Here is an 18,184-nt window from a genome sequence, read left to right as displayed (position 1 = left end):
TGGTCTGCCTTGTCTCTCCGTGTTCCTATGCCTTTTATGCATGAGGACAGAAGATGTTTCTTTTGTTCACTGTCACGTCCTCAACACCTAGAAGAGTGCCTGGTATATAGTCACAAATGAGCATATTGTGGTACCTCATAATCTAAAACTATTCATTTACTTCCCAGTATCTACCAAAGTCCATTGATTTTATTCTAATCTCAAAGCACCTTTGTATAACTATTCTTAAAATATGCTTGACGCTTCTGTTAAATTGAAGTTTGTTATTATCTGAGCATACCCCTCTTCTTTCCTTTTCGTGTATAGAGATACTGTTTTATCTACCTGTGAAATCTGATGCCATCACTTCTTTCATTAAAAACCCCACCCATCTATCAAGACCAGCTTCAGACTTTACCACATCAATTCTACTCACCTGCATGCTATAGCCTCTCTCTTCTGAATGCTCCTGGCTTTATCAATATATCTTTGCTGGGTCATTTAGCCATGTTTATATTCTAGTAGTTATTTGTGTGTGCTTAGTCTCCCTTCAGGACAGGGGCTGTTGTCTGCTTCACCTTTGTACCCTCCATAGTGCATATTGGAATGTAGCAAATATTTAGTAAGGACCTTTTCAGTGCCAGGTGCTGAGTTCAGTGGCAGTTGGCTTCATAGGAATGTGAGTGATACTCTCTTCCTGTGTTCTCTAAAATATTTGCTAAACAAATGATTAAACAAATTCACGTTTTGAGCCACATGGTGCTACATAACAGGCCCTGGACTTGGTATTGGATGTACCGGGTTAAAGTCCAGACTGTGGGGCTTCCCTGGTGGCGCAGTGGTTGAGAGTCCGCCTGCCGATGCAGGGGACACGGGTTCGTGCCCCGGTCCGGGAAGATCCCACATGCCGTGGAGTGGCTGGGCCCGTGAGCCATGGCCTCTGAGCCTGCGCGTCTGGAGCCTGTGCTCCGCAACGGGAGAGGCCACAACAGTGAAAGGCCCGCGTACCGCAAAAAAAAAAAAAAAAAAAGTCCAGACTGTGTGACTTAGGGATGATAACCTACTCCCCCTAAGACCCTTGGTTTTCTGTTCGAAAGTAGGAATGGTAGAGCCACGTTGTGGCATTAAATGAGATAACATATTGGAGGGGGTGGAGGGCTCATAACCAAAGTGTTTGGACTAGAGAAGGTTTCAAATAAAAGTGAGCTTCCTCCTTTCCTATAAAAGTGCTATTTGGATAAAAGTAAAATGTCTGGTTCCCGAAGGTGTGCTTAGCTTTTGCTGTTGTTGTTCTGGCCCTGGCTCCATCAGTCTTCTTTGAACAGGCCAAGCAAACTTCTACGAGGCCTGGCTGTGCTGCTGCTCTTTTCTTTTTCTAGCAGCACTCTGGCAAGTATGTATTTGTTCGCTGTGGTGATTATAAACTGCTGCTTCCCTCCTGTTCTTCATGAAATATTTACAGGACTCAAGTTTTGTTTAGTGTCTTGTTTTGCTTTGTCGTGTCTACAGCATACAGAATTACTACCATTTATGAGGGCATTTTCACTTTTGCAAAATGCCTTCACATCTATTATTTCATGTGGTACCATTGACAAGTCAGTGAGCATGGTAGGGCAGGGACCAGCGCCATCAGATGCCTTTTACAAATGAGGAAGTAGAACCTCAGAGTTTCAGGGGTCTGCATACAGCTTAAAAGTGGCAGTGGAGGTCTAGCAAGCACAAGCCACCTGTCTACTAATTTGGTGCCCTCTCCTTCTACTCTGCTTACCCTGGAAGCAAAGGCAGACTCTGGCATCCTTCCTCCTGACCATACCCTCTTTCTTCTCTGCAGAGGCGTCCATCCTGAGCTACGACGGCAGCATGTACATGAAGATCATCATGCCCATGGTCATGCACACCGAGGCAGAGGACGTGTCCTTCCGCTTCATGTCCCAGCGAGCTTACGGGCTGCTGGTGGCCACTACCTCCAGGGACTCTGCCGACACCCTGCGCTTGGAGCTGGATGGGGGGCGCGTGAAGCTCATGGTTAACTTAGGTATCGTATGAAGTACCCTCTGCCACTCTGTTTGGGCTTGTCTTCCCTTTCTTTTCTGATTTTCATTGGTTTGACTGAATTCTTTGTTTGTTTCTTGAAATTTAGCTGCTCACCTCTTGTTTAATAGGCCAAGGATAAATCCCAACAGCAACAAACACCTTCTTGTTTCTGCATGAGGTTTTGATGTCAATTTCTGGTTTCTGACAGTGGTGGTTTCTTTACTAGAAGATTTGTTTTCTAAGTTTCCTTTCTTGGTTTTTTGAATCGTTTAGCTTTGTGTAAAACACGCTACTTTGGTCCATCTTTTGATCAAGCACATTCCCATTAAGTCCAACTCCTTGGTCACCACTCAAAACAGTCAAAGCAGAGGACAGGGACAGGGCATGAGATGGAAGCAAAATGGGAAGGTGGTGTTTGAGAGGACGAAGCCATGTGAGTGGGATGAGAAATGCATTGTTTGAAGCTCCGCAAGGACTGTTCCCATGGGAAATTCTGGTGGCCTTGATGACACTAGTATCTCCTTATATTTACTCTCTCCTAGTGGGGAGCACAAGTCACATTACTTCTGTTGTCCCATCGGGGAAAACTTCTATAAGTTTAGAGTCTCTGACACATGGAAGGATGGTGTGGCTCTTGGTATGCTTCCCTTCTTCCTTCCTGACATTCCTACCCTCACTAGACGGCCCTTTTGATAAAAATTATTAAGTCACACTGTTACCAGTTACTCTGTTCTTATATAATACATATGCATTTTTCCTTAGTGTTGAGAAATTATGACAGTTTCAAATTTGTAGCTTGATTGAGAGAGGACCTGTTCTTCTACTGTAATTACCTATAATGATACTTTGGAAATCCCTCTTTTATGGCCTCACATCCTCTCAGGCTGCTGACCTTCTTGGCTGGATTCTAATCAATCTTCTATGGAGAGTGAGGACCTCTTGGTTTTTGGAAGGAAAAAAAGCAATCTCTATTTCTGCTGATTCTACTCAGTAGAAAGTCCGTGCCCTGTGTTGACAGGATTGTGATACAGCTGCGCTCAAACTTCCTAAGCCTCTGATTTGTTTGGCTATGTAGAATATGTTTAGATACACAACTCCTTCATAAAGATGTCAGTGGAATGGTTTGTCAGAGGCATGGAGAAGACATGATGGACAAATGTATCAGATGCAGGACGATACACAGCCCTAGATGGCCTGGTGGGAAGGTGGGAAATCAATACCAGTCTTATCTGCTGTCAGGTCAACTGGTCACTCTTGAAAAATGCCTATACGCGACAATCCTAAAAATCTCGAGGACACAGAAGACTGTTTTGAGCAGTGGCTTGTTTAGTTGTGTGTCCCTTTTTTTTTCCCCAAGTTGCAGCTTTTACAACACTATGCCCTTTTTCTTTTCCAAGCATATTTGATTTCTGTTGTCAGTGTGTCTCTTGGTTTTTCTTTGGTTTGCGTATGTGTGTGTTTGGTTATTTTGGGTTTTGTTTTTCTCTTTTGCTAGATCTTTGTGGGTGTTCTTGAGTTTCCAATCCTCCCCACCATCAGCCATGGTAAATCAAAAGATGGTATTCAACCCTTCAAAGGCCCAAAGCCTGCGGCCCGCATAGCAAACAGCCTTGAGAACAGAGTGTACTGAGCAGCCTGCAGGGACTGGCATTCCCCTGTCCTCCTCACCTTCCCCTCCCTACACCATGCTGCCCACCTGAAACCAACCAACCAGAGTGCATACCTGAAACCACCACCAGTAGCCTACTGTCAAGTTCTCTGAAAAACAACAGAAGAAATAAAAATTTAAAAAAAACCCTCCCACAACTAAAATGAAAACAAATGTGACCTCCTAACTAGCTCACAGAAAAGAAGATAGGGTCAGTTTTTAACTCTCTATTTCAAGGTAAGAGAGAGCCAGAGATATAAAGAATATTCAGCCCTGTGGGGTCCTGGGGAAATGCACATTGCCTTTAAACAGACAACTTTTTTTTTTTTCCTTTTTAGATGTTGTTTTGTAAGATTAGAAGGCCAACTATGACAGGTCTCACATCTTAGAAGGAAAAATGGAGGTGGAGGGAGATAAAAGGGGATGAAGAAAGAGATGAACAGGTTCTCTCTCTCTCCTTCTCTCTCCCTCTCTGTCTCTCTCTCTCTCACACACACACACATACACACAGTCATAGATCCCAGGTGTATTCCTAGAAGCATTATTTTTGCATTTTAAACTGTCACGAAAATCTGGGAGGCGTGTGTTTTTTTGTTGTTGTTGTTGTTTTTTCCGGTACGCGGGCCTCTCACTGCTGTGGCTTCTCCTGTTGCGGAGCACAGGCTCCGGACGCGTAGGTTCAGTGGCCTTGGCTCACGGGCCCAGCCGCTCCGCGGCATGTGAGATCTTCCCGGACCGGGGCACGAACCTGAGTCCCCTGCATCGGCAGGTGGACTCTCAACCACTGTGCCACCAGGGAAGCCCCAAGGTGTGCTTTTTTAAAAGACTCTGCTTTTGCCTCCTGACTCCTTTCTGCACATGATCAGTGTAGCTCTCCTAAGTTGAGGCATCTTAGGCGAAAGAGCACTGTGCTTCTCTAGAAACAGTGGTCACTTCTTTTTTCCCTGAAGGGTATGGTTCACCACAATTACTGGTTTGAATTTACTTTCTTTCAAACCTAACACAGAAAACTGAACTTAAATTCCTTGGACATGTGTGCACAACTGTTCATACTCATGCTTTGTTTGAAGGTTCTCCTACCCCCCTCCCTAGAATATAGCCCTTCATAAATGCTTTTTTCCTCCGTGTCATGAATTCATATTACCCTTTTTTCATTATAGTAGAAAATATCTCCAAGCAGAGTGTGCATTTACGTACACAATCCCCAAAACTAATTTCAAAGGATCCCTCCCTCCATTTAAGTTGTGTCTCTTTTCTAGCACAGGCACGAATGATATTCCAGTTTATTTCAAATTGTTCACACATAGAAGGTCATGATATAAATGTCTGTATTTTTCTGATGTAACGTGTCTCTTAAATATCAAGGGGACTAGGCTTTTCCAAGGGCCTTGCCTTCTGAAGATAGCCAGCCGTGGCAACAGCAGCCATGAGCAATGTCCAGCTACACACAGCACGTTTTTAAAAGCTTTGAGGTTGGCCATTGACCAATCATATTTTTATCTCTTAGTATTAAAAGATATAATAATAATTTTTACTATTATAGTATTTTTAAATATTTTGAAAACCTTATTTTAATCTCACAGTAACTTTCTGAGATAAGTCAATAGTGTTTTTATGATTGCTTGATAGATGTGAAACAAAGAAAGTAGGTCACAGAGGTGGGACTACCCATGTTTCTAAACTACTCAGTCATCATGGGTTATCCGTTACCTCCACAGATCAATACTGTGGATCAGTGATGTGACAGACTTAATGACTTCTAACTGCTTTCATGATGGTCACCTTTTAAACATGCACGGAAGGCATCTTTTTCTTAGTGCTTGGTTTGAATTGAGCCATACAGCAGAAAAGTCAATCAGTATTGGTACAGCCTCATTCACGGGCCTGTAAGAATCCTCAGCAGAAGGCAGGCAGCCCTTCTTCAGTGGTGGAGGCTTGTAGGCAGTGCCATGCAGCTTGGTTAATTGCATTCAGATTCTCCAGATGTTCTCTCTCTGGAAACATGGACTTGCAGACTACTGTTTACTGTATGCATCACTGAAGACATAAAACACCTAGAAACATTCACCTCTTCCGTGCTCAACCTGAAGCTCACCAATATAGAAAATAATAATTTCCCCTTATTTACTAAAATTAAATGAAACAACTGAAACAGAATGAACAGCACACACACACATACCCACATCCCTCAAATACCATGCCAAGGCTCAGGCAGAGAGAGGACTTCGGCTGCTACTGGAGATCTAAAGGAAATTGCCCTCCCAGGTCAGTTCTTCTGATCCATTTTTTCATTAAAAAACAATACATCGGGCTTCCCTGGTGGTGCAGTGGTTGAGAGTCAGCCTGCCAGTGCAGGGGACACGGGTTCGTGCCCTGGTCTGGGAGGATCCCACATGCTGCGGAGCGGCTGGGCCCGTGAGCCATGGCCGCTGAGCCTGTGCGCCTGGAGCCTGTGCTCCGCAACGGGAGAGGCCACAACAGTGAGAGGCCCGCGTACCGCAAAAAAAAAAAAAAAATACATCATCACTATCAAGACCACCCTCTCAGACCCTGTGAACAAGGAACTGGGGTAGATTTTTCTCCTCAAACTTATTCTTCAAGTAAAGTAGCAAAATAATTTTTCACTTCTTGACTTAACATACCCAATTGTCTGCTGTCTTGAAAGCTGCAAGTCCTCACATTGTTTTAAAGACACCATTCAGTTCATGGAATCACTTGAGTGAACCCAGAAGGACAAGCCCAACCCAGCACCTCTGCCTAGACCAGGTCCTTGACTAAGAATAAATCCTCAGCAGCACAGAAACCAAAGCAGAAAACCACTTCTTGTTTAAAGTTCTTGGGGTTGTTGCTTTAGGCTCACTCTTTCCCCTTCCTTCTCTGAAGCACGCCCATACTTCTGCTTCCCCTCTTTCTTGAATCCATCAGTGAGGGGCATTTCTCCAGCATTTCTCCAGCCTCGGGTGATGGTAGGCGAACCGGCAGCTGAGGCCCCACTTCTTCCTCCCTCCCTGCCCTCCCCTTCCCCAGTCCTCACCAGGGGCATGGCCTCCTCTGTCCGGTGATCGTACCAGTTGCTCCAGGGCTGTTTGCTCCCACTTTTCTGTTGCGGTTGACGACACATGACAAACCTAACCGCACGAAACCAAACCCAGATTTTTCTCAAGAGATGTTCTTCTGGGGAACAAATAAGCTTCCTGCCCGCTTCCTCAGAACGCTTGGGTGTTATAAATTGCTCCTATCTGGATTCACGTAGTTTCATTCTGCCCTGTCATTTGCCACTGGTTTCTTTCTCACGTGCTTAAAATGGTTTACTTCAGGAAATTCAAATCGTGGCATTATCTTCCACAAGTCCTCCAAAACTATTGGGTTAACCTTAGCTAGAAGAAAAGCACAGTTTCTAACTGTATTTTTTTCCTGTAATTTTCTCCTTTCTTTATCATTTTACTTCTACCTTTTAATGTCTGGCTTTAAACAAATTCTTATAGGAATTCCCACAATTGAAAACCAAACTTAGGATCAACTGGGAAGCCTGGTAACAGTTAACCTGAGACATTTCTCTGACCATTCTTCCCAACCCCTACTAACACCCATTGACTCTGCTCTATACCTTTTATGCTGTGTGTCCCTGACTCCAAACAGATATTAATAAAAGGATAGATACTCTGATCTCTGACACAAAATACCTTGTCTGGTGACCAGCACAAGAAAATTAGCCACCCTTTATTCCCTCTCTTTCCCATTAAAAAAAAAGAATTTTCTTTCTTCAAGATGCAGGATCACAGAGGGAAATAGGTAGGATGTCAACGGTGCCCAAGACCTCCTCCCCATGTGCCTGTCTCGCCTTCTCCTCAAATGCTGTGGGCGCTTGATTCAGTCTGAGCATTCAGGCAGGAAGACGGAGATGGGCTTCATGAGGGGGTTGGTCTGGGGGCCTTTGAAACTACAGCAGAGACCCCAATCAATTATGATAATATCATACAACTCCTTTTAGCCAGCACCCGAGCCAGCCTCTCTAAAATCTGGGATGGGTGTTTGTGCGGTTAGCTGTTTGCAAGTGGCCATTTTATGACAGAAAATGACCAGGTGGTGTTAACCCTTTCCTTACCTCTGAGGGTAACGGCAAATCTGCCTGCATAAATTTCTATAGCATTTGGGGCCTGACCTGAGGAGAGAGGGTGGAGGGAGTTTGGTTTTAGAAAAAGAGAAAGGGTTAAATACTGCACTGAGAAACTTCATGGACAGATTTGTTAAAATGATACGATATGTCAGACTGGTGATATATCTTTGAAATACTAAAACAAAAATTGTCTTGATGGTACTATTAAAGATAAATTTTAAGAAAAACCAGTTGTAGAGAGAAACAAACTAAAACCTACATTTGGTGGGGAAATTTTTGCAGTATTTTCCAAGTTTAACAAAATTAATATTTCAAAGTCCAGTTTTGAAATACTTTATATAAGTGAATAGGATTTTTGAAAGAAAAAAAAAGCCTACTCGGTGTCTATTGTGGATATATATGTATACCAGTATATATCTCTATACATACGTGTATATATATATGTGTGTGTGTATATATATATGTATCCAACTTTACTAAACAATATACTGTACATATACACCCACCCTTAAACTTGTGCATACTGTATATATATATATAAAATGGCCACATTTCTTGCGTGTGTCTGTCCCCGGAAGGGTGGACTGATTGTTTTTGGATGTCTGCAGCTGTTACCTTGAAGGATGCAATTTCATCTTTCATTTATTTTTCCCCATCTAGACTGTATCAGGATAAACTGTAACTCCAGTAAGTTTTCCCTCAAGTTTCATTTTGTTCTTTAAAAAAAAAAAGAAAACTGACTTTATTTTGTTTACTGTTTTATGAGCTGTTTTTTATTTGAATTATTTTATTTTTTGACAGTGGAGTTGGGGGGAACTGGGGTTTACAAGCTGAAGGGCTGGGGTGATGGTTTGGGCTGAGTGTGGCCCAGGGTGTGGTTTCGGAATTGCGGCAGGTCCTCTCTTCTTTCCTTGCATTTGTTCTATATGCGGAAAAGGAGGAAAGGGTACCTGGATAATGACTTTGAAAATGAATTGAAATGGTAATTTGTTGTTTTGGGAAAATAACTCTCAGGGGTGGACAAAAAGCATTAGAGCAACCAGAATGCACTTCTCCACTACCAAAAGCTTCAGAAAATGAAAGCAAAGTTCATGACCCACAGGGTGGCTGCCAACTCTGACATTTGCTTCTTGGCATTTATCGCTGTAGGTTTTTTTTTTTGTTTCCCCCTAAGGAGGGTGGGCAAAGCATTGCTCTTGGTAATAATGTAACATTTTAACCAAAGACTTGAGATACATTCTAGCTCTTCTGAATAAAGAATGGCAGACTATTATTTTTACCTTATTCCATTCAAATATTCCACCTCTTGAAGAAGGGTCTTAAGGAGGAACAGGCTGAATACTACTCACGCATTTCTTCCTGTCTCAGAAGTGCACATTAACTGGAGTCATGAAGTAGGGCCATAGGAGGAGAAAGAGGAAAGATGGGCATGAGGGAAAGAGTAGAACTAGGTGATAAAAGGAAGAAAGGAAGAAATATACTTTGAGCTCTATAGTGTGTCATATTAGTTAAGGCAATTAAATAACAATTAAGCAACTAGGATAATTGGTTAGGGTGATAAGCTACAACAGACAATCCCAGCATTTCAATGGCTCAACAAAAAAGGTTTCTTTCTTGTTCGGGCAAAGTCCAATGCCAGTTGAGCAGCGCTCCTGGTCAGCTCTCTTCAAAGAAGTAATTCAGGCAACTAAGATTCTTCCATGAGTTGGGTTCAACAACCTTGGAGTTTTTCACCTCTCGTTCTATCCATAGGGAAGAGAGAGAGAGCTTGGATAGTTATGCAATATGTTTTATTGCCTTGCCTGAAAATGCCATACATCGCTTCCGCTTATATTTTGTCAGACATGGTTCCATCTTAAACTCAGAGGAAACTGGGAAATAACAGTCTCCCGTGGACCAGGAAGACAAAACTGGATTGACTGAGCATCTAACACACGTGATTCGCAGTATTGTCTCCTGATTTTTTGCTGCTTTCCTTGCTAGGGTCTTTCTGTAGGAACAAACTCAGAAAAGGAGATAGCCTCTTACATTTCATTTACTTGTTTGTCCCATCCTTCTAAAAATTTTAAAGGTGTTAGCTGGTTTAACCTTCTTTCTTGGGAGATACATTATCAGGATGACAAACTAATGAAGCCCAAATCCACTTCTGGGTGGCAAATGTTCCATATAAATGAACAGCAACAACAAAAAGAAATGTAAAAAATTGATATAAACAACAACTTCCTAAAGTACAGTGCTTTCTGCTTGTCCTGGCATCACTTTCAGTTAATTTAAGCAATGTCCTATATTGCTGTGTTTAAATATTTCTAATTAGACAGAAATTTCTCATGATATTTAGATCATTACAAGTCTAATTGAAACATCCTTTTTCTCCGAAGACTGGCATTTTCTCTTTCTTTAAGCAGCTTTATTGATATATAATTTCCATACCACAGAGTTCATCCACTGTAAGCCTACAGTTCAGTGATTTTTATTAAATTTCTAGGGTTGTCCAGATATCACCATATTCACATTTTAGAACATTTCCAACACTCCCCAAATTTCTCTTATGTCCTTTTGCAGTTAATCCCTTCTCCTGCCCATACTCCTAGACAGCTGTTGGTCTGCTTTTGTCTCTATAAACCTGCCTTTTCTGGGCATTTTGTATAAATGGAATCATATAACATGTAGTCATCTGTGTCTGGCTTCTTAAAAAAATATAGCATATCTATAGAAAACTTTTTCTTTTGCATTAGTTTCCAGAAGGAAATAAGATGAAAGCTGAGCATGAAGGTGGAGAACGTCTTCCAAAGTTGAAGCTGGCACCTTCTGGCTTCAGAGACTTATTTGCAGAACAGAGAACTGAGGGAGTTATTTGATCAGGGTATCAGGGCCTGCTTTTTGTGTTCTATCCATACTTTATCTTACATTTAATTCCATATATTCCATCTGATCAGCCATGGAGAGTCATCATAAGACAAGTTCCCAAATTCTTTCTCCTGGGAATACAGTGACTCTTATCCAGGACACAGATGCCAGCAGATTTTCTAAGCCTGAGAAAAGATTTTCTATTCAGAGCCACCAGAAGCAGCATCGAGAGGAAATGCACACGGCAAAGATGCGTTCCCGACTTCGATCACAGCATAGAAAGAATATAACTGGCTTAAATCAATATTTAGGTAAAAAGCCAAGATTGGATTTTGAAAAATCAATTTTGAATTCTCATGATAAATCTTTAACATACTACGGAAGTTAGTTTTGGTGAAAGCATCAGAGAAAGAATACATAGTGCCCACTAGTTGCACAGGGGTTGAATAGAAACAAAACAAAACAAAACAAAACACAAGCTCTTCAAACTAATCTAAGTCCTTTAATGCTGAGGTGTATAGATGTGTACCCAGGGTACTGTAGAGTCACAAAGTATATGTGATACATTTTCTTGAAGTTAATTGTTGATTTGGAGTAAAAACTTGAGTTGAAAGCAAAGTGATATATGATGCAGAAGAACACAAATAAACATGAATCTTATTTAATAGATAAACCTTATTCTTATGTTTTAAGAAAAAAACATAAGAATTCAAAGTCCTATCATTTTTATTGTGTATCTTCTCTATTCCATTCCCACCATTATTGGCACTTGGGTAGAAAAGTTTGAGAAGACTATACAACTAAATTAGGAGATAAAACAGGTACAGGTGACTAGAACTTTTAAACCCCTCTTCTCACATACCTATCAGAGTTCATAGTTCAACCTGTTATAGAATCTCAAGTTGTTTCTGTAATCTCAAGTTGTGCGGATCCTGCCTCTTACACAGTTTTTCACTGGAAGAGTACAAGAAGTAAGATTGATTTGCAGCCTGAGTGTGAGAGGGAAGGACTTTCCACTTACTCCTGAGCTCCAGCTGGCATTTCAGTAGCTGTCATAGGGTGTAATTGCTCAAGTTGCAACACAAAACTTTTTTCTCTTGAAGGGACATAGTGAATTAAACTTTAAGTTTGTATATAAGTTCATGAATTTTTCCAGTTAATTCTTTTTTAGAATGCCTGTTCTGTGAAAAGTCAGTCAGGTAACATACTGAATGACATCATCTGTTTGTTTTTTTTTTTCCTGTTCATCTGCCTCAAAATATTGTTCGTTCAGGGAAATGGCTATTTCCAAGGGTTTGTGTGACTGTCTTTTTAATGGCAAGAAGAACATGAAGAAGGACCATCTTCCAGTGTGAGGAGAAAATAACTGGACATGATAGAGGGCAGTGATCACAAGACAAAAGCCTTTTTCCTTTTGGCTTTCTTGGCTGGCCCTTCTGTCAGTAACTGACACAGCTCCATGACAAGGGTTTCCAAGAAGCAGAAACAATTTTCTAATCAGGTTCTCTGCCTTTCTCCCTTTCTTACTTTCTCTTTTCCAGTACTTTGTCTTTCCCCATAATATCTATGATATACTTATCATTACTCATTCCAAATATTACTACCCCTGCTCTCCAAATCCTGCAAGGTACCACACCATAAACTCTTCTCAGGCTGTTATCACCAAACATTTATTAGAGACTGTGCCAATCAAAGTCTTTGGTTGAATTGGGGATATGCTGTGTTTGATTCATCTGCCAGGGATATTTCAAAATAAGTAGTAAGGAAATTTCCAATTTAGAACTGACTTTAAAACTGCGAAAGAGCAACAGAGTTGGCAGTCATCATGGTGGATTGAACTCCAGGGTGACCTGGAGCACAGCTAAAGAAAACAGGGCTGCTTTCTGGGAATTTCTGGAGGAAATCACTCATTCCTATGGTTCCAGTTCCATGAGGCTGGCAGTACCTAAGAGGCATGCAGTTCTGAAAACAGGTATGAACTTCTTGTTGATCTCGTGGGTGTTTGCTCAAATGAAAGTCTGTAAAATGGTTTGTCGTCTTGAACCTTGTCTGATTGTGACTCTGCCCTATGATTTCCTAGCCCCTCCTTCATCCCATCCCTTTTAAGCTGTGTGCTGTATGAATGAATACAGTGACCTCATATTGATTAAATGAGTATAGTATGAATGAATATAGTGAACACAAATTAATGAATGTCAGTTTCCCGCTTTTTTCCAGTCTTTCTCTCTCAAAGGCTAATTCCTCTGTGTGTGGCCATTCTCTCAATCTTTCTGGAAAGGAGGGCATATATCACATGAAAGTTGTGAGGAAATCGTGAGTTTTGTGTATATGCCTGACTATTTAGGTATATGTAGAGCTCCCCCCAGTTACTTTGAACTTGAAGCCTTACTAACTTACCTGTGATAAGATTAATGTTTTCCTTCTTTGACATACAAAAATATACTGACCTTAAGACAGGGAAGTGCCACAATGTAGTCATTTGTGTCTGAGAACAGCTTTTATAATCTTGTCCACTTCCCACAGACTCTGTTATCTTTGAATCATAGAGATGCACAGTAATATAAGAGCTGCAAGAAAATAACATCACAAGGATGTTCTATATCTCCAAATCATACCTCTGAAAACTACTAGTGTTTACTAAATATTCCTTCTCTCGCACTTGCTCTGCCTTGCACCTGTTTTTTGCTTTTTGCCTTCGCTTCTCTGCTTTGGGTTTCCAGGCAGACTCAATGCCAGTGTTTTGGCAAAGTCAACAGGGTGTGGGTGGTTCTTGCTTAATTTAGGCATTAAAATTTATTACACTAGACTTCTGGTTTTCTTCTCTTTTTCTCTGTCTTCCCTGTCTGTGGTACCAGAATAAGTGACATCATCTTTAGGCCTGCTTCATCTAGAAATCCCAGAGCTGACTTGTTGAGCTTATCCCTTTAACTCAGAAACACTTACCTCCTCAGGTCAACCAGGAGGCTGACTTCTTCATTATTAAGTCTCTGCAAAGGAAACTGTAGAACCTCTCTGGTATCCATTCCAAGATTTGGATCACCATTGCTGTCAGCCTGATCATACTACTTCTCTTAGTAGAGTTTTAGTGAAGATGGAAAAAAATCACAAAGCAGAATCTTATATCCAATAATGTATTATTCTTTATCCAACTATCAACATCACACCTGAGACTTTGTATTTCTTTATGGAATGATTATGGTGTACTTCAACTTTTACCAAAACCTGAATTTTAAAAGATAACACATAATTTTGTTGCTCTTTGGAATGTTTTATATTTCTTGTGACATATAAAATACCTCACATGTAAGTTTATTCATAGTATCAATAATAGGCAGATTTGACTGTGATAGTAGGATGCTTCCTAAATAAACATTGAATATTACAAAGATAGGCTGGGTTCAACCCTTTCTATACCACTAATGAGTTTTGTGTCTGTGGACAATTTACTTTAACCCTCAGTTTCCTCAGTTGTAAAATGTGCATAATTATAGTATCTGCGTCTTTGAGTAAGAACAGAAGCTAGAACGTAACATGTGCTAAATGTGTGGTGATGGTGATGGTTTTGGTGATGATGAGGATGACTTGTACTAGCAGAGTATTTCAACTGAAAAGATGATCTTTTGAGAACTGTTTTTGTTCAAGAATGGATACCTATGTATTCTTAAAGCCTTTCTTGGTAGCTTAATAGATGCCTGTAAAATGAGCATCCTACTTCCTTCAGTCTATTACTCAGGGCAATAATAAACTCTTTTCAAGGTCATCAGAGTTGCATTGGATTCTGCATCAATAGCATTACTAATACTGTTGATGAGAACATCACATTGGCTTTTTTTTCCCCCTCAGTGCATTATGATAAACAAATACTTGATGTTAACCCAGAACTAATGAAAGTATTTTGGTTTCATGAGTTCTTCTGTTTTTGTCTTGGAGACTCTGATATCATTTTAATGAAAGCTTAATAGTGTTCTAAAATGAAAATATTATCTTTAAAGTGCACAGATATGATTCAATGATATCATATTTGTGACTTTAATATCTTCTAATATCAATTTTGTATAATCTAAACAGGAACTAAAATAAAAGAGAGTCAGAGAAATAAGAGTTTTTGCAGCAAGGGTACAGATTTCTGGCTAAGAACATTACTGTCTCTCTGGCTTCCTTGACACATTCCTGGCATGGATTTAAAAGTCATCAAGTTTATTCAGACCATTGTGAGAAAGGAGGGCTAGATCACCAAGAGGAGAAGAGAGTCATCCCCTTCTTAGGAGATCTTGTATTTTGGTTTCAACCAGTTTGTTGAGGCATAGCATAAGTCAGTATGTTAAGAGATTCACATGTGGACCTTTGGGTAATTGAAATTACACATATTCCATACACATACACAAAGGCTGGTGGTTCAGGCCTTATCAGATTTATACATGATGCCCAGAGAAGTAGAGAATTAATGACCATTTAGCAGTTAGAACTACAGTACCATCCATCCCCAAATTCTGAGAATGTCCTTTGAGCACAGGTTAAAATAGAGAAAATCAGAAGAAGGAACGTCTCTTTCAGTGGCTTTAGCTAAGACCACTTTTTCTGTGATTTGAAACTGATCCCTGGGCTCTAACATGCAAATCTATCACTTTTTGGTCTGCTTCTCTTATGTACAGTGGGCTCCTGGTATGGAAAAGGCCACTCAGGAAGGTATTTTAACATTTGTAATCCATCTGGATTTTAGAAAGGATAAAGGGATTGGGATCAAGCACCCAATTAAAGAGTAGATAGAAGTGAGATTGAAGCATTATATTATAAATAAGTGGCTTCCCAAGGAGAGTGTTTTGTCTCATAAAAGGAAGAAGCAGAGGAAATAGCAAAGGAGATGGAAAAAACAAAGAAGTTAAAAACACACTTCACGAAGTATATAGATATAAGCAAAGTTGATAGAGTTACTGAATTTTAGAAAAGGTTGATAAATAAAGGCGTAAAATTTCTCTATCTGAACATCCTAAAAAAGAGCAAACACCTTGCCAATTTAGGAATGATCTATGGTGAACTGAACTGTCTGGCAAGAGCGGCAATATAGACTCCTAGAACTGTTTACAATCACAGTTCAAGCCACTGTACTTTTCCATGAAATTAGTGTGCATAGTTTGGAGATATGTACATACATATAGTGATATCTTATGTCAACACAGCCTCAAATTTTTATGCTGATATCTGGCCACTGTAGGATTTTCATGACCTGAAGCTACCTTGGACATAGTGTATACTTAAAAAATAATTAAGTCACTGAGGTAATGAATTGTACCCATTTCTCTACCTTAATTTATTATTTTTACAAATACTCTTAGGGATCGATACAGAGATACAAGCCAGAAAAATATAAACTACAGCTCTTTGTTTTGTTGTCATTCTAAAAGGAAGAAAAAAATAACTGGAGTGAATTTGTTCTTTTATCCCTAATAATCTGAAAGAATAAATATTATTTCCTCTGTAAAGCAGGGAATTTCAGACAAAATGAAGGTTTTCATGAAATCCAATTTGTCCAGGCTTTGGTTGGGTCAGAAGAATTTCATGAAGGAAGGTGAATGTGTATCAGTAAATATTACATGTTGTCACTCTTTGTTCACTTATTCGATGATCATTTACTGAGAGTTAACTGGGTTCCAGGTGTTGATGTCAGTTTTAGGGATTTATACTGTGGATTTCCAAGGAAAATGCAGAAGGAATCCTCATAGACTAGGCACACACCCATTTTCCCCTCGTTTTCTGTTTCTCTTAGAGAATTGAAACTCAGATGTATGTACCTTTAAAATCCAGATGAGTTTCTCATAGATTTTATTCAGCAATTGTTCATTTCAGTATTCCATTCAACGTAATGGTTTCTTTTTTTCACAATGTATGTATATTCCTAGTGCTGAGGCCCTGAACACTGGGTCTCCTTAGTCACGTCTTTTTCCTTATTTTCCTTTTTCTGTTTTGGCTTGTCCTCCTGCGTCTGACCACCTGCTTAGAGCCATACAAAACGTCAACAGCTGATGTTTCAGGCGCTGTAATTTTGACTATAAATGGTGTTTCTGTTTTTTCTTCTACGGTTTGAAAATGTCTTTTTATACTCTGATCCATTTTATTTGTCTAATTGCCGCAGTAAGGTTTACAAGGTTCGCTATATACAAGTTCGCTAAGTATTAGGCACAGTTTATATTTAGGAACAGTTTATATTTTGAAAATTAGGAAGGATCACTTTATCAATGAGGTGTAGTACGTGTAGTAACCATTTGACAAGTTAACATTACCAACCAAACCCTTTATTCCTGTTTGATAACAAGATAAATGCATCAGTGAATATACTTCTTTTTTGTTGCTTTTCACTAGATAGTATATATAGTGCAGCAGGTTTCACTCATACATTATTTAGGAGAAGATTATAATTTGAATTATAGAATTTCTGGAACAGTTAACCACAAAGTGCAAGTCTCCCTACTGATTCAGAGCATCTCAGCAGAGTTTATCTCAGTTTGAGAATCAATTTTGGGAAGAAAACTTAGACACCAGGGGATGTTGCTTCTGAAAGAAACAGAGTAATTTTCTGGCTGTTCTATTGATTAAGTGACTAAAATCACAAGGCTTTCTAACTGGTTGTTTATTAGAAGTTGGAGAAATAAATCTTAAAGGGGATGTTTACATTTTCCTTCTGACAATGAAGTTGTTTCAGAGTAAATCTGATTATACAATATTTGTATACAAAACAATTTTGCTGTCATCCCAAAAGCCTTGTGAAAGCAAGAGGTATATGGTGCTTAGTTATAGTAATCTAAGTCTTCCTGAATGGCTGACATTATATTGCAATAGGAAAATGTTAAAAAGCATGTGTTCTAAAAGAGAGACAAAATGTAATAGAGATCATATCCCCTGAAGCAAAGTCTCTGAACGGTTATGAGCTCAGGATCCTCCCAGTAGGCCTGTCAGGGGCATATATTTAAATATTAACATATTATGAATGGGGAAGCCAAGGCTTGTGGAAGGTGCGTACATTGCATAAGGTCTCAGGGTGATCAGTGGCAGGCATGAGTCTTCAAAAATTTCATTTTCTGATTCTTAATCAAATGAACACCATTTGTCACCTAAGTTGTAGTCTTTTAGTGATGCTACGAAACATGATTTTCTTCAGAATTAGTTTTAAAAAATGCAGGGTGGGGGGGTAAACCACTGCAAAGATACCAAATTAGGAAGGATATGGTGACCTAAACTCTTGGTTGTTGGGTGAACAGCATTATGAATAGAGTGAGGTTTAGTTCTGAAGTCTAAGAGATGACAGAGAGGTGAAATTCATGTTACCTACAAGTGTGGGCAGGATAAAGTCTAAAACAGTAAACGGGGGCTATTCCTCTGTTCTTAAGAAAATAAAACGTAAGAAAATTAGAAATGTTCAAGGTGGAGAGAAGAAGGGCTGTCTATTTCCTCTGAGTGGTTTTCCTGTGACAGTCTGTCAGGAAGCCCTTTTCCTTCCAAGGAGAAGGAACTACCCCACTGACCGAAAGGAGGATGCCCCCAGGAGTGGGGTGGTGAGAGAAGCA

General features: G+C 40.0%; 1 protein-coding gene across 1 annotated transcript in view; it reads left to right on the top strand.

The window, feature by feature from the left end:
- LOC307182405 (neurexin-3-beta) overlaps positions 1 to 18,184 on the top strand; it is a 1,521,800-nt gene that overhangs the window by 474,045 nt on the left and 1,029,571 nt on the right. Inside the window, exons 6-7 of the mRNA XM_079913629.1 lie at positions 1,811 to 2,014; positions 8,439 to 8,465. Coding sequence (XP_079769755.1) covers positions 1,811 to 2,014; positions 8,439 to 8,465 — 231 coding nt within the window. The remainder of the gene's footprint in view (positions 1 to 1,810; positions 2,015 to 8,438; positions 8,466 to 18,184) is intronic.

Source organism: Stenella coeruleoalba, assembly GCF_951394435.1.
Source record: "Stenella coeruleoalba genome assembly, chromosome: 2".
NCBI classification, from domain to species: domain Eukaryota; kingdom Metazoa; phylum Chordata; class Mammalia; order Artiodactyla; family Delphinidae; genus Stenella; species Stenella coeruleoalba.
Note: the sequence above shows the minus strand (reverse complement) of the source record. Positions and strands in the feature narration are given on the sequence as shown.